General features: G+C 37.4%; 1 protein-coding gene across 2 annotated transcripts in view; it reads right to left on the bottom strand.

Moving 5' to 3' along the window:
* Window positions 1–1640: 1640 nt before the first annotated feature.
* DDX46 (DEAD-box helicase 46) overlaps window positions 1641–12440 on the bottom strand; it is a 45074-nt gene continuing 34274 nt past the window's right edge. Inside the window, exons 19-23 of one of the 2 annotated variants that reach the window (XM_069483633.1) lie at window positions 11963–12139; window positions 10146–10364; window positions 9683–9827; window positions 3466–3539; window positions 1641–2191 (exon numbers count right to left, since the gene is read on the bottom strand). In XM_069483633.1, coding sequence (XP_069339734.1) covers window positions 2144–2191; window positions 3466–3539; window positions 9683–9827; window positions 10146–10364; window positions 11963–12139 — 663 coding nt within the window. In that variant the 3' untranslated portion in view covers window positions 1641–2143. The remainder of the gene's footprint in view (window positions 2192–3465; window positions 3540–9682; window positions 9828–10145; window positions 10365–11962; window positions 12140–12440) is intronic. The other variant, XM_069483634.1, reaches the window with a different exon arrangement.

Here is a 12440-nt window from a genome sequence, read left to right as displayed (position 1 = left end):
TCAGAGAAACAGTAGAAGAGAAAGCATTTGAGGAAAGATAATTTTAGAAAAATGTAGATCGAATTAATTTTATTTTATAAGGAATTTAGAAAACATGAGCAAATATTCATATTTCATTAAAAAAACAGTCTGTACATCATTCAAATTTTAAAATCAGTGTGACACTAAAAAATGTACTAACAGTAATATGGAACAAAATACTATCAGTGCCTCATCACAACTAGATATACAAACATAAAGAAAATGATATATAACTCTGAATCTCAAAGTGATCCAGTTGGCTGAAGAGAGCACCAATTGTCACCAATGTGGGACTGCCATATAGTCTACCAAAGGAAATAAACTACTACTGGGTGATAAAGACAAGCAAATAAATAAGTTGAAGAAGGAAAACGAGCCCATCATGCCTGGAATTTTAGAGTAAATGTTTGTTTCTGTTACATGTGTTGTATCTGTTTTCTTCCTTCAAGAATCTAAGTGGATGTGTGAGGGATCCAAAGATATTTCCCAGTTTTATCTTACTTTTTCAGTAAGGATAACTTTATGTTGAAGAAATAATGACTGATACTCCCTTTCACTTTAGCTATTGAATGTACTATTAAAATGATTTATTTCAACAACTACAGTATGCTTTGATTTTTTTAAAAAAACTGTAAGTCAAGAATATTTAAAGAACTTTTATGTCTCTTAATTTAATAAATATGAAATACACATTTGTCCTTTGCTATCCATGGGGGACTGTTTCTAGGACAACCTCCCAACACGCCCAGTCTCCGCTGTGGATACCAAAATTCGTGGATGTTCAAGTCCCTTACGATATAAAATGGCTTAGTATTTGCATTTAACCTATGCACATCCTCCTGTATACATTAAATCATCTCTAGATTTCGTATACCTAATACTATGTAAATAGTTATACTGTATTTTTAAAAATGTACATGATTTTTTATTATTGTATTATTAACTTTCTGAATATTTTTGGTGTGTGGTTGGCTTAACAACAAGCACTGATTGTATCTATTTAATAAATTCCTGAAAAAATTCTTTTTTGAAAAAGTGACAATAATATGAAGTTGAAATGCACTGGGAGCCTTGAAAAGAATATTAGGTAATCTAATTTTAACAATTTAAATTGGGATATTCAGGAACTATACCTTGAGGGTTGAAAAATATAATTTATGATTCCTTGTGAACTAAATTTCACTGAGAAATGCTGAAGTCTAAGTCTAAAACTTAGGTACCATTATGTTTTAAAAATTTGAAGAAAGAAAATTTACAACTTAGTCAATGATCCTGAAAAAAAATCAGATTCAAAATAGTAGGGTATTTGTACATATTACATGTGTAGATGTATAAACAAACACTTACAGAAGGGAAAAGGAATCATACTTAATATTTATAGGCTACAATCACTTTCTTTTAAAGAAGATTTAAAAAGAATCAGTAGCTAGGCATAGAGCCAGAAGATGCAAGGGGACCCTAATAGTAATAAACAATAAAACTATTTGTAGAGTTTTATACTCAGTGTAAAGAAATACAAAAAGTCCTTATACTATAAATCTTTAATTTTACAAAAACCAAAAGTAGTCCAACTACTTTTTGCCTATCATGATGATAAAAATTGAAAGAAAAACTCTGAACCTATTTTGTAAAACTTCTATTATAACATTCTTAAACCCAGTTCATATTCTTCCACTGAATCAAGTAACATTTAAGCTCAAGGGGGGTATATAAAATATGACACGGAATTTGACCTTTTCCAGGAAATGATCACAATTTCATTGAAAGTATAGGATCAAGTAAATAGCCCCTTAGCAACTTGTGTACTTTATTACCTTTAATAGAAAGTCCAAGTATTTCCATTTTTAAACCTCTAGAATATTATCCAGATATTCAAAATATTGATATTTAAGTTTTACATTAAAGGACATCATAATCTGAAAACAGGCCTGTTTTAAATATAGTTTGTTTAACTGTAGGGGTACTTACTGACAGAAGACTTCTTTAGCAAATACTTGTTTTTATATTTAAAAAATCAGCAAGATAGAATTTTAAAAATCTTAATTTACAATGCATTGACCTGCAGACAACAGTTGCCACATGTATCACAGACAAGCACAGGTGAAAAGTTTTTCCCACATGTTTATAAGACTTTGTATCTTCCTTTATTTGTTGGTTGGTATGAATTTTGCTGCAATAGAAAATAAAAGATACATAATCAGAAAACGCAAAGAAAAGGGGGGGGATAAATATTTAAGATCATTTACCAACTTATAAAACTAACAATATTTAAAATTAAAAACGTTAGTATTATTGCATTGAGGAAGAAGTAACTTTAATAATTCATCATTTCTCTTTGTTCACTCAACTATTCCTTGACAAACGTATCATGAATCAACTGAATGGTAGTAGCATCTATAAGCACAAGGTTGTTTTTCTTCCATTCCTTGGTGAAAGAGTCTTAAGCACTTGATTTAAAGGTCATTTTACTTCTTCCTTCTTGTTTTGTGTATCCTCTTTTCTTTAAACTTATCCCCCCCACAAAAGAATGTTCTGTAAGGGGAATTTTAGAAAAGTCCTCAAAAATCACATTCTTAGAGAAAGGATATGATTTCTTTTCAGAGAGCCCTTGTCCCAGTATACACACTATAGGGAGCGTTTACAAGCTTAAATTGGCACCAAGACCCGGGGATGTGTCTGCTCCCCTGGGGAAGGCGGTCTGTAAAGGGCTGCTTTTTCCAAACTCAAGTTAAGAAGTCACTAAGTTTAAAGATATTGACAACACCAGGAGTTGGCAAAGATGTCGAACAACTGGAATTTTTCATACACTGCTGGGAGTGTAAACTGATATAATCCCTTTGGAAAACTATTTAGCAATATTTACCCTATAATTAGCAATTCTACTCCAAGGTGTATACCCAAGAAAAATAGCATACCAGTGTGTGCCCAAGAGACAAGAGAGAATTTCACAGGAGTTTTCTTCATAAAAACCAAAAACCAGAATAACCCCGAAGTCCAATATATCAATTAATTGTTACACATCCATATAATTAAATACTATATGGCCACGAAAATGAATAAATTATTGCTACATGCAGCAACATAAGTTGATCTCCTCAAAATAATACTGAGTCAAGAAAACTAGAATATAAAAGGGGTATACAGCACATGATTCCACTTACATATAATAGATTTCAAAAACAGGCTTAACTGATCTATGATTTTAAAAGCCACAACATGGTGACATTTAGAGGAGATGAACAGTGACGACGAGGGGTGTGTGAAGGCTTCTCGGATGTTAGTAACGTTATTTGTTTCTTGTCTGGGTAGCAATTACACTGGTGTGCTAATTTTGTGGAAATTCATCCAGCTGTATGTGATCTGTGTACTTGTCTGTATTTACAGACAGTTCAATAAAACACTTACTAAAACAAAACAAAATAAGCCCTTGAAGTTTTCACTCACCAGCCGGATCAGTTCTTCTTTTATGAGCCTGGTGATTTCTGCCTTTGCTTTCTGCACAGCCAGTTCATTGGCACCTGGTGATAGAGTGGAAAGCACGTTATTCCTATTACTAGAGTTGCACTGTATTCTTATACATGTCGTGGAGGTCCAGGAGAACATACTGTAGTTGACTTTTAGGACACTATACTGACTGCCAAGACAGCCTTTCAATGTCTGGTGGATAATCACCCACATTATATAATGGCTGCTATTATTTTTATTACTTTTAGGATATCAAATGTAACCACTGAGGTCACGTTACACGTAGTAGTAAGAGTTACTGGTATGTTGATTAGAAAGAGTGAAAAGATGATGATTAGCAATTTGTCCAGAAGAGAGTAAGAAAACGTTAAAGGGAAATATAATTTCCTTGGTTTATTCATTTAACAAATATTTATTGGACATTTATTATGTTCTTTGAAGTCTGCGAACGTTTCAGAACGGTGTCATCTGAACAGTCTTAAAGATGAAAGGAGGACTAGCCAGGTGGAGAGAGGAGGGATGCCACGGAGAGTATTCTGCAAAGGGAATCACATGTGCAACGGTACAGATTTAACAAAAGCATGCTTAACTACTGAGGAGTAAGAGAAGTTTAGTGTGGTTGGAAAAAAGAGTATGAAAGAACATAGCAAGATATATGTTCTTTACATACCAGAAGATGATTAAAAAAAAAAAAAAGAACATAGCAAGATAGCTGCAGATGAAGTGAGCTAGAGGCATTCATTTATAGCTATTACTCAAGAAACATTAAGCACTCACCATATATGATATACTGTGAGAGATTTAATATACAAAGACCTCATTTATGCTCTTTATAATCTTGTAGACTACTAGAAAAACTTATAAAGATATTACGACAGAGTGAGTAGGAAGTAGTTTACCAGAAAAACTTTCTTTTTTTTGAGACAGGGTCTGACTGTGTTGCCCAGGCTAGAGTACAGTGTCATCATAGCTCATGTAATCTCAAACTCCTAGGCTCAGGCGACCCTCCTGCCTCAGCCTCCTGGATAGCTGGGACTACAGGTGTGCACCACTATGCCTGGCTAATTTTTCTATTTTTTCGTAGAGACAGGTCTTGCTATTTTGCTCAGGCTGATCTCAAACTCCTAGTCTCAAACAATCCTCCTGCCTCAGCCTCCCAATGTGCTAGGATTACAGGCATGAGCCACTGCACCCAGCCCAGAATAACTTTTAAATATCACTTTAAAGCTTTTCTTGACTTCTCCAAGCAGAGTTATGTGGTTTTTTTCCTCAGTACTCTCACAGTATTGTATTCATGTTCACCATGACAGCACATTTTTGAGGTAGAATGGACAAGATGTTTTTTTTGACAGGATGTGAACAGTGAAGAAGAGCATCAAAGTAAGATGCTAAGAGTTGATTAGCAAGTAAAGAAAGTTAGAAGTAATAAAGAATATATCGGCTGGGCGTTGAGACTCACACCTGTAATCCTAGCACTTTGGGAGGTCGAGGCAGGAGGATCATTTGAGCCCAGGAGTTCAAGACCAGCCTAGGCAACAGCAAGACCCCCATTTCTTAAAAAAAAAAAAGGAAAAGAATTCACAAGAAAATTTTCTCCCCTATTAGAAATGAATAACCTTTCTGACCAGAGGTTGGGAGGGAGGAGAGAGAAGGAAAGAGGCAGGGGCGAGGGAGAGGGAGGCAGAAACAGTTTAACAACAGGAAGCAATGGGTCAAGTGTGTGGCTGTGAAATCACTGCAACATACCTAATGTAGTCCTGTGTCTCCACCAGCCACTATCCACACACTTTAAAGCTGTGTGGGGAAGGTGGGTACTGGAGGGAAAGGCTAAAGGGTAGAATCAAGAGCCAAATCAGACTGAAAATGACAACGAAAATGAAATTCAGGAAAGAAAATATGTCGCTTGGCATGAGTTGGTGTGAAGCTTGTTATTTTTGTGCCATTTTTTCTTTTGAAATTTTTTCTACGTGCTATTTTTAAAAGAAGGAAAATGACACTCTCACCTAGATCCAAGTAGAAGAATAATTTTCCTACTTTAGTTAGAGCCTGACCATTTGGACCAGTTTAAATTCTGACTTATGTAACTTCTTTAGGTAATAGGTTACATATGTTTATAAGTAGCCATGAAAAAGAGGCATTTCCTTTCATTGGTCCTAAAACAACTCTGGCTGCTTTTAAGGGATTCTCCACTAGTAAAAAGAGAGGGTCACAGAACAGGCTATATAAATTATACAGGCTGACTAGGCACGTAAGTCCTTCCTGTTCTCCTTCCCTTTGCCTGGTGGGAGGCCTGGAGCTGCTGAGCCAAACAGAGCCTCCAAGGAGCCAGCCAGGCAGTGGGGTCTCTCCAATTACAGAACTAGAAACAGATGACACTACGCTCCTTCCATGCTAGCAACACCTGTTTTCATCCTGTTACTGTTGAGTTTGGTTAAAGTTTCAAAAACTAAATGATCCTTTTAAAAATCTAATTACCTCTGAAAATTCTAAAAGCTTTAGATCAATTAAATTACCAATCCCCAGCTCTTATTAACTATCATTATGTCTCTAGAATATTTTTAAAGATTTGTTTTCGACAAGGTTGCCTTTTTACCTGGGGGGAAAAAACTTGCTTAGATTACTATAAAAATTAGATGTTATTTCCTGAATGCAAGTTGACAGTGAGGAGAAGTAACCAGAACCATTCTATGTGGAAGGAAAAGCAAACAGAAGCTGTGGACCGTATATAGTGACTATCTTACTCATGTCACTTGATAGTCTAGGAGATGTGTTCTGATATATGTAAACTGAACTTTGATATGTTAATTATACCATAGCAAACAAACATAACTATCTTTAAATTAAAAAATGAATTACAAAAAGGAAACTTTTTCAAAGCAAATAATCATGTCTCTGATTTACCTCTTTATAAGGCAGGAATTTAAAATATTGGTTTTGCATATGACACCTATGATATCCAAGCAGAAAATACAAGTTTGAGTCCATGTATACCAAAGTTTTTATCATCAGATTCCTCTGAATATCATCGTGGCTACATCCTGTTTAGCCTAATGAGCACAGCAGCGAGGACCTGCCCAGTGCCAACTACAAAAAGATGTCAGGTTAATTTTGGCTGCTTGAAGACCCAGGTGTCAGCAAGCCCCGTTTTGCCATGTAATAAGGAACAGTCTCGCATGATTTAGAAACACACTGAGTCACTGGCAGACCAAAAGTCCTTCAGGATACATGAAAGGATGCCATTTTAAAACCTGACTTGAAACAGATACAAATCAGTTTCTCACAATCACAAACATGAACAAAAAAATGCAATCTGCCTAGTTCTGGACCCACATCTTCTGTCCACCACTTAAAAGTATTATGAAACTTACTGCAATGGCAGAGTGGCCAAAACATGGTAAACACAAAGGCGGCACTTAAGTTTCACCTTTGCCACAATTCATCATTATTAATTCAAAAAGGCTAATAGTGACAGTGACGTTAGCAAAACTGGCAGACCACAGAACTGCAAAAGCCTGTCCCTCCACAGACGGGGGTAATAAACTTGCAAAACTTGTCAAAATCAACTTTATTTGAACTCTGGAAGCTAATCAGAAGTTTACAGCAACCAGGCAAACACTCAAGAAAAATAAAAAAACAGGCTGGGCATGGTGTGGCTCATGTAATCCCAGCACTTAGGGTGGCTGAGATGGATCACTTGAGGCCAGGAGTTTGAGACCAGCCTGAGCAAGAGCACCATCTCTACAAAAAATAGAAAAATTAGCTGGGAGTGGTGGGGTGCACCTGTAGTCCCAGTTACCCAGGAGGCTGGCAGGAGGATGGCTCAAGCCCAGGAGTTTCAGGCTGAAGCTATAACAGAGCAAGCTCGCTCTCTCTCTCTCTCAAAAAAAAAAAAAAAAAAAAAGAAAAAGAAAAAAGAGGGCTAGGCGCAGTGGCTCACACCTGTCATCCTAGCACTCTGGGAGGCCGAGGCAGGAGGACTGCTTGAGCTCAGGAGTTCGAGACCAGCCTGAGCAAGAGCAAGACCCCGTCTCTACTGAAAACAGAAAGAAATTAGCCAAACAACTAAAAATAGAAAAAATTAGCTGGGCATGGTGGCGCATGCCTGTAGTCCCAGCTACCCGGCAGGGTGAGGCAAGAGGATGGCTTGAGCCCAGGAGTTCGAGGTTGCTCTGAGCTAGGCTGACACCACAGCACTCTAGCCAAGGCAACAGAGTGAGACTCTGTCTCAAAAGAAAAAAGAAAAAGAAAACATAAGAACCCACCCCGCCCCAGCTGAATCTCAGCAACAGAGCTTTTCAATGTTCTAATTTACCCTGACCCTATTTCTCTTCCAATCCCCATCACTCACTCCCCAATCACAGCCTTGAACAGCCCACATTCCTGGTACCAGAATGAAACTTATTCTCAAAAAAATATGGTTGGCTGTTTTGACCTGTCTGGTGGTTCCCTGAAAGACCAGCTCAAAGGGCTTGCCTTTATTTCACCTAACTTGGAACTCTCCAGGGCTGAGGCAGCTACTGGGGAGGTATTTACCAAAATGCAAACGCATTAGAAACTACCCTCTAGGACAAGGGATAACAGCTGGGGCAAAAGACAAACCAAAGGCTTGGAGGAAAGGCTGGGGAATGAAATGCTTTGTAAAGCACTCACACATTCGTGGGAATGTAGAAGGTCATGTGCACACCCAGGGCTGGGCACGTGCTCAGAGAAGACCTGAGTAGGCCATAAGCTCTCACCATCTCTGGCTGACCTTCAGACTACACAAGCATAAAGAGAAAGCTAAGGCAGAGTTGTACTGCCTGGCTGAGAATTGAAGGCTTGCCCCAGTACACAGAGAGAACACGTCTACAAAGAACAGAAGTTTTTTTTCCTTCCTAGGCATTTAAGGAAATCTCTGTGAAATCACTATCTGAGCCTCAACTTCAGCATTATAAAAGATATCCACGTAATATAAATATCTGTACCCTCTTAATATTTTGAAATTTAAAAAAATCACTATCTGACTTCAGTAGCCACACATGACAAACAATACAGACTATACAAAATTAGTTCAGAAAAGTCACTAAACAAACAACTACAACAAGCAGCAGCAATAAATACTGGGGAGAATCAGATTTCTAGTTATCACATTACAATATTCAAAATGTCCAGTTTTGTGCCGGCATTGGTGGTACAGTGGTGAGCATAGCTGCCTCCAAAATGTCCAGTTTTTAACTAAAAATTAAGAAGCATGCAAAGAAACAAAGAAAGCATGGCCCAATCACAGGGGGAAAAAAAGAAATGAACAGAAACTGCTCCTGAGAAAACCCAGACATTGGACTTACTAGACAAAGACCTTAAAATCAACTATTTTAAATATGCTCTTCTTTTCCTGAAATCTGATTAATAAAAAATAAATACATAAATATGCTCAAAGAGCTAAAAGAAACCATGGACAAAGAACTAAAGGAAACCAGGAAAATGATGTCTGGCTAAATAGAGTATATCAATAAAGAGCTAGAAATAAAGGAACCAAATAGAAATTTTGGAGTTGAAAAGTAAAATAACTGAAATAAAAATTTCATAACAGGGGTTCAACAGCAGATTTGAGCAGGCAGAAGAAAGAATCACTGAATCTGGCCGAGGGTGGAGGCTACTGCATGTAGTCAGCTACTCAGAAGGCTGAGGCAGGAGGATCACTTGAGGCAAGGAGTTCCAGACCAGCCTCGACAACATAGCCAGGCCTCATCTCAAAACAAGAAAAAAAAAAGAATCACCAAACTTCAAGACAGGTCAATTGAGATCAAATTTGAGAGGGCAGAAAAAAAAAAAAGGAATGAAGTAAAATGAATGGAGCCTGAGGGACGGCATCAAATATACCAACATATATACAAAGCTACATATGGACCTAAACCTAGGCCAGAATATTCCACTTACTAGAAGCATAAATGGGTCAGTCCTTAAAATGTACGCTTTTCAGAATGATTTTTAATTTGACTGAATTGTCCAAACTGAAGAGTTCCATAAACAGACCATTTCCCTTTGTACCTGTACTGAACTTCTAAATAAAGACTTCAAATGATACAGGAAACTTTTTTTTTCTTACAGGTGTTCTTTATTTCGGTCCTCTCTAGGACTGACCTCCCATTCTCTCTGCATCTATTACATCTACATTACCCTTGATCCTCAAGCCTGAACCAGAACCAACAGCACATACTTTCGATTGCCAAGTAAATTTTCCGCTCTCCTTCCTTGGGTTCTTTGCCAGGAGGGAAGTACGTTCCTCTGATTGTAATTGCGGCTTCAGAGTATTCACTGATTCTCTGCAGAGCTTCCTTAGAAGTAACTTTCCACCTAGCGGTCTAAAAGAGAGGGTGGGGGGAAAAATCACAACACAAGAGGATTAAAAAAACCCTGCTGTGCTGACAAAGAACAGGTTGGTTAACATCATGGGCAATATGAAGATTATAATAAACATATACCTACATCATAAGTTCATTTAGATTCTAATGCACCTTGAACTTATTCATAAAAATCGAATTTCTATTGTTCTATTGTCTATTGCTTAGGTAAAAAGCGAATACTAAAATGTTCATGGGTTTTAAAGGTAAGATTTTGCTCCTAAAGAAGCAAGAGTCGATACTTCACAATAAAAAAAGGTTTTTAAATCTGTTACTTGCCTGTGGGAAATCATTGATCTCTAATTCTTCCTCATATCTCTTAAAAGATTCATTCTGTCCACCATCCTGTCTCTCTTCTTCTTGTTTCTCCAAAGGCACATAATTGAGCTTGGCATTGATCTTTTCAGCAAGCTGCTCTGCGATGGTTTTTGCAGACACAGTGGGAGCCAGAATGGTGCCACCTCTGAGGATTGCATTGGTGGCCTGCTGCATCACATCCTGCAGTGAAGGAAGACCCACAGTCAAATCTCAAATGAGCGCAGAGACAGCTACAGGGACCTACCACGAATTGTTCTCTGAAAAGCCTCTAACTCTGTATTTTATGTATGTTTAACAAACAAATAAATGAATAAACATCTTTCTTATGCACATCCCACCCAGATGTGCAATTTAGCAGTATATATTAAAAATTAATAGTTTAATGTATCTCCCTGTTGATGAGGAAAGGGAGGAACATTTAACTCTCTATTAAATATTCTACTAGATCCTACATAAGCACTTGATAAATTAGCTAATTCTTAATATCAGATATTGTAAATATTTCCAAAATCATTTATATACTTTGTGACTCCTAGGAATTTCCTCTGAATTAAAATCTTTGTACCACTACCATCGTTAAGCTCCTCCTCCTCCATAACCCAACCCAACATTCAATAAATTACAGTAAATGACTTACTCAAAATCTTCAAATTACTGTTGAAATTAACAAACCATTCTTGGGAATGCTATGAAAATTTATCTTTACTTAGAAATTAACAAAAAAGCTTCCAAGAAAAAGATGCCATGTGAAATATTTCAATATCATATTTCTCCACTGTTTAAATCCCATGTTAGTTTGAGTGACATAACTGGGAGTTTGTATATCCAGAGAATTATGTGCCCAATAACCCATCCAATAAACATGCAGATAAAGAAAGAAAAAGAGAAGTACTTCTTAAAGATTTTGGTAAGATCAGTCAGAATACTATTCCATAAACTATCGGTTGGGCGCGGTGGCTCATGCCTTTAATCCCAGCACTTTGGGATGCTAAGATGAGAGAATTACTTGAGGCCAGGAGTTCAAGAACAAAAAGAAATTTAAAAATTAGCTGGATGTGGTGTACACCTGTAGTCCTGGCTACTAGGGAGGCTGAGGCAGCAGGATTGCCTCAGCCCAAAAGTTCAAGGTTGTAGTGAGCTATGATTGTGCCAATACACTCCAGCCTGGGCAGCTGAGTGACATCCTGTCTCTTAAAGAAAAAAAAAATTTTTTTTTAAATAAAATAAAACTACCTACGCCTAACAAGCCTAATGCACATTCCAATATAGGCATAAAGTCCTTAGTTAACCACACTACAGAGATCATCCAAAAGCAATTATCAACAGAGAATGTTACATTCTCACAAACTCAAATGTCTAAGACAATTTTTTGCTCACTTGAGCTCATCATAATTCCTGAAAAGTATTTAAAATCAAAGAACTTATAAAAAGCATTGACTGAGGCCAGGTGTGGTGGCTCATGCCTGTAATCCCAGTAATTTGGGAGGCCAAGGCACAAGGCAGGAGGATTGCTTGAGGTCCTAAGTTCAAGGCCAGCCTGGACAATGCACCAAGACCTCACCCCTACAAAATATTTTTTAAAAAATTAGCTGGGCACAGTAATGCATGCCTGGAGTCCCAGCTACTCAGGAGGCTGAGGCAGGGGAATTACTTGAGCTCAGGAGTTCCGGGTTGCAGTGAGCTATGATTGTACCACTGCACTCCAGCTTGGGTAACAAAGCGAGATCTGTCTCAAAAAAGAAAAAAAAAAATACCGAGACTTGGAATAAATTACTTAATACCTGAGATTCAATGCCTAAATTCTTCTGAGCATTGATCCTAAGGGCCAATCGCTTAGCAATTTCTAATTTCTCAGCATTGCCTGCAGTCGGAGCAGGCACACTCGATGTTCCAGGAGCAGCCATATCCTTCACTCTCTTCTTTGAATTAAACATGCTTTCAATTTGCTCATCAATCTAGACCAAGGGGGGGGGGCAAAAAAAAAGGAAGGATTAGTAAAAACTGGATTAGAAATACCAAATTAGGCATATCTACAGAAACAACTAAGGAATGTTTCCACCAAAAGACTAGAATCAGTTACATTTGCGTAAATTCCACTAAACAGATCAATAGAAACAAATACTACCTCTTTGCTAAAGGTAACATTTCATTTCAAAAATCAGTTATTTATGGTGAACAAAAAAACCAGAAAACGGAGATACAATGCAGCATAATCACTTAATCAGACTCCTGAACGGTCCAGAAACTACATCCCAG

The sequence above is a fragment of the Eulemur rufifrons genome, chromosome 10, assembly GCF_041146395.1.
Source record: "Eulemur rufifrons isolate Redbay chromosome 10, OSU_ERuf_1, whole genome shotgun sequence".
Taxonomy (NCBI): domain Eukaryota; kingdom Metazoa; phylum Chordata; class Mammalia; order Primates; family Lemuridae; genus Eulemur; species Eulemur rufifrons.
This window is presented reverse-complemented; position numbering and strand designations above follow the sequence as displayed.